The sequence below is a fragment of the Populus euphratica genome, unplaced genomic scaffold, assembly GCF_000495115.2.
Source record: "Populus euphratica unplaced genomic scaffold, PopEup_1.0 scaffold48.1, whole genome shotgun sequence".
Taxonomy (NCBI): Eukaryota; Viridiplantae; Streptophyta; class Magnoliopsida; order Malpighiales; family Salicaceae; genus Populus; species Populus euphratica.
This window is the reverse complement of record NW_011499879.1, coordinates 1,690,745-1,694,896: the sequence shown is the minus strand read 5'-3', so window position 1 is coordinate 1,694,896 and position 4,152 is coordinate 1,690,745. Positions and strand designations below refer to the sequence as shown.

The window sequence follows — 4,152 nt, the reverse complement described above, 5'->3', positions numbered from 1 at the left end:
TTTTAATTATTTAATCTTCACCTCAAATGTCAAGAAAAAAAAACAAAAGAGTTATTATGAATCCTATAAAATAATATTTAATTAACTTTATCGTAACTTGATTTTGACCCGTTTGTTCTTGATTTAATTCTTAGAGGGGTTAAAATTAGAAATCAAAAGGGGAAGGATTGATGTTTGCTTAAGGACTTGATTTATCAACATGTAAAAGATTATGGACCATAATGCATGTTTCTTTTCTTGATAAAGCCAGCTCTTAGATATAACTAATCCCTTAAAGTTTTGATTTCAAAGTTTTAAAGGAAAATGATAAGTTTTGTTTTATACAATAATTTGAGCTCTATAACGTATTATAAATACATATCCCAATATATTGAGAAAAAAATCCTTTGGATATAAAAAAACCAAAAAGAAAGAAAGTAAGCTTCTTAATCTTCAAATTTAAAAAAACAATCAAAACCTTGAAAAATCAAATTTGTTGCAAAATTATCATTGGAAAATCAGCATAGATACTGAGTTCATAACTTTAAAATATACTTTAAAATCCTCTTATTTTTATAAAAGAAATAAGCTTTGATATTCCATAAGTCTTCTTAATTATAAAATCTAATACTACTGGTATCCTTTTGTTTGTTACAATAGTTATACCACATAGAAAGAGTGAAATTCCTGAATATTAATTACATATATTTATCATAATCATATTCCTAAAAAAGCAAGAAAGAAATTCAGAGTACCCACTTAACGCTGGAATCAGGTTCTCCAGAGGTTAATGTCTCTCCTTATTCCCCTAGTGCGTCACACTATAATTGAGATTTACATGATGGGACCATTGCAAGGGAATATTACAGAAACTTTCCTTGAGAAAGAAAGAAGGAAATGGCTAGGTCTGTGAAACAACCGGCAATGTCTTTAGGGTACGTGAGTTTTGGTTACGTAATACAATTCTAAACTCTACGTAGAAAATAGTAAAACACAGACACAAACCGTGAGAGAACGAAAATAAGAACTGATGAAATGTCGTTTTAGGGTTAGATGAATATCCGGGACCCTTTGCATGGACCCCATGTTGTTTCGATCCATGTCGGCTCATTTTGTACTTGTGTTACTTTTAAATGGGGAGAGAGAGGATCAATCGTTCTTGCCTCGCATCCCCACCCCCCCCACCAAAAAAAAAAACAGCGAAAGAAATTAACCACACTCAAAGAAACACTAGAGGAAGAAGAGATCAATAACAGATATCTCATAATATGGGTCACCATTCTTGCTGCAACCAACAAAAGGTTAAGAGAGGGCTTTGGTCACCTGAAGAAGATGAAAAACTCATCAGATATATCACTACACACGGCTATGGATGTTGGAGTGAGGTTCCTGAGAAAGCTGGCACGTACTTGTCTCTCTCTAGCTATCTCTCTTTCGAAACTTTGTTTCTTGTTTTATCTATTTATTTCCCCTGGTAATTAAGCTCTGTTCTTGTTTAATACAAGTATAATTGGTTAATTATGCTTGCTCTTCTTTGATTTTGCTGAACATTTTAGGGCTTCAAAGATGCGGCAAGAGCTGTCGTTTGAGATGGATTAATTACTTGAGGCCTGATATAAGAAGAGGGAGGTTTACTCCAGAGGAGGAGAAGTTGATAATTAGCCTTCATGGTGTCGTTGGAAACAGGTTTTGCTATAAACTATATACATTTGACATTTTCAATTACATGTTTGATACATAGAGATTAAGAATAATCTTTAAATTGGACCTCGTAGAATTCACCAATATTTAAGTCTTGCAATGAAGCGCGTTCTTTTTTCTTACAGTTTTTCAAAAAAGAACATGATAAGTGCTCTAAAATAATCTTGAGACTCCATTCCTCCTCTTGTTTTCGGTGCTTATGGGGGGGATTTATTCTTTGTTGAATTTTTAATGAAAACTTGAAAACTAAGTTTTGACATGCGTTTCCACATTTTTTTTATTTTAAAATAAGCTAGCTAGAAGCAACCTCATAATTAATTAACGTTTAAATCGTTCTTTAAGCACCCATCAACTGCATTATGGGAGACGTTGAGAAAGCAATATCAGAGGTTGCAATGTATGTTTTCAGTTGAAATTAATACCTGACAAAATTAATTTTCCCTTTCTCTTTCAGTAAGATAATTAATTAAATAATGTTAAAGTTACTTCAAATCCTTGCTTCTCTAAACTCAGACAATTTAACTAAATGAATCGCTTTGTCTGTTGTTTTGTAATTAATGTTTAATCTATAGTTTTTTGATAGATTTTATAGCATGCATAGTTGATTGATTGTAGATGGGCTCATATAGCAAGCCACTTGCCTGGAAGAACAGACAACGAGATAAAGAACTATTGGAACTCTTGGATTAAAAAGAAGATACGAAAGCCTTCAACTTCTCCAACCATAACCAATGCAACTACCGGTACCGATCATTCAAATATAAATTATGCCTCAAACCAGCTAGATTTATTGCATCAAGATTTGACAACAAGGACACAAATCCAAGAAACCCTATTTTCATCTTCAGCTCCCTTATTTATGTTTGACACGAGCACCTCGCTTGATGGAATTGCGGATAGTAGTGTACGTGGAGAGGTTTTCCCTGATTCGGCAAGCTTGAACATGGAAACTTGGAATTCAAACCAGCACCATCAAGTTCAAGCAGCACTGCCCCCGCAAGCAACTTTTAGTATTGGAATGGATACAAATTACTTGCCTCCATTGATTGACAACATGATGCCTATTGAAATGCAATCCTGTAGCATGAATGAAGAAGGGGAGATATCATTGGAGTGCTTACAAAGGCAAGAGTTGAATATTGAATGGGTTGAATCACAGCAATGCTCAAACTTTCTTTTTTGGGATAATGTTGAAGAATCAGTACTTGGTGGAGAGGAAATTGCACCAAATTCATCAAGCATGGGAGCTGCTACACTCTCTTCTTTCCCCTCATCTCTATAAGATATTTATGATGGTGAAAACTGCCCCACCCCATCTCTCTTCTCTCTTGATTTTTCTATATATATAGAGCTTTCAGAATGATCCAGGCTTTTGAAGTCAGTTTTCCTTTTTCCTTTTTATATATTTCTTTTCTTTCATTTCTACCCCCTTTTAGCTTGCAGAGGTGAGATTGTGAAAATGTGAGGAAATGAAAACATTATAACTGCATAAGTATTCATGCAATCTTGTTTCGTGTTTGGAAACAGATCAGAGGAAAGAATAAAGGAAACTGCGACAAACCCCAGCAGAGTTTGATCATAATTATGGTGATGTCAATGAGTGATTCTTTTTTTTTTTTTCTTTTTCTCTTTTCCAGAATCTTGAATGACATTTCTATTGGATTTCTATGTACATCTTACTCATGACAAGCTAATACAATATTGAGAATTTGACCGACCTTTGTGAGACTCCATAGAGTTAATTTCAAAGATTTTTTTCTCATTTTTTCCCATTACAATATCATTTTGATTTTTTAATCTAAAATAATATTATTTTATTTTTTAAAAATAAAATAAAATAAAATCATTTTAAATTTAGTAAATAAACCAATAACCTACTTATTAAGTCAAATATTAATTATAATTATAATTATAATCATATAACAAAAAAGATCACTTTCTATTATAGAATTAAAAAAATAAAAAATCAATGTTCAATTCAATATGTATTGATGCTTTTTTAGTGCCTTGCACTAATTGAAAAAATTAATATCGAATAATAAAATTAAAAATAAAATTTAACTAAAAAATTAATTGAATTAGTTCAGGTTAACATATCAAACTTAGATCTTGAGGATATGATAATTTCATAAAAATTAAATCATCACAAATTATAAAGCTCAATTCCTAATTATCTAGTATTGAAAGATTAAATCTAAAAAAAAACAATAAAAAACCATAAAAAACCACCAGAGTTAACCAACCAAATTCGTGAGTTGAGTTATGAAATTAAAATAACCTCATAAAATTTAAATAGAAATAAATTGTGAAACCTTATTTCTAATTAACCCAATATTGAAAGATAAAATTAAAAAAAAATAATTCAACTAAAATATAACAAAAAAAACCTTCAGTTAATTAGCCTAACCTGTAACCCAAGTCTTAAAACCATGTTAACCCTATAGGAAAAAAAATACTCAATTTATAATCAAC

The 4,152-nt window shown here is 31.3% G+C and overlaps 1 protein-coding gene across 1 annotated transcript; it reads left to right on the top strand.

Annotated features, from left to right (window-relative positions):
• Nucleotides 1-1,152: 1,152 nt before the first annotated feature.
• LOC105129105 (protein ODORANT1-like) lies at nucleotides 1,153-3,395 on the top strand. The gene is made up of 3 exons (XM_011031046.1): nucleotides 1,153-1,380; nucleotides 1,536-1,665; nucleotides 2,296-3,395. Exons 1-3 carry the CDS (start codon nucleotides 1,248-1,250, stop codon nucleotides 2,960-2,962), a joined length of 930 nt encoding a protein of 309 aa, XP_011029348.1. The 5' UTR covers nucleotides 1,153-1,247; the 3' UTR covers nucleotides 2,963-3,395.
• Nucleotides 3,396-4,152: the final 757 nt, after the last annotated feature.

Excerpts from the sequence above, each read along its gene's own strand:
- LOC105129105 (XM_011031046.1), top strand. The coding sequence starts at position 1,248 with ATGGGTCACCATTCTTGCTGCAACCAACAAAAGGTTAAGAGAGGGCTT. Across the intron at positions 1,381-1,535 it reads TGAGGTTCCTGAGAAAGCTG|GGCTTCAAAGATGCGGCAAG; the intron begins GCACGTACTTGT and ends TGAACATTTTAG. Across the intron at positions 1,666-2,295 it reads CATGGTGTCGTTGGAAACAG|ATGGGCTCATATAGCAAGCC; the intron begins GTTTTGCTATAA and ends GATTGATTGTAG.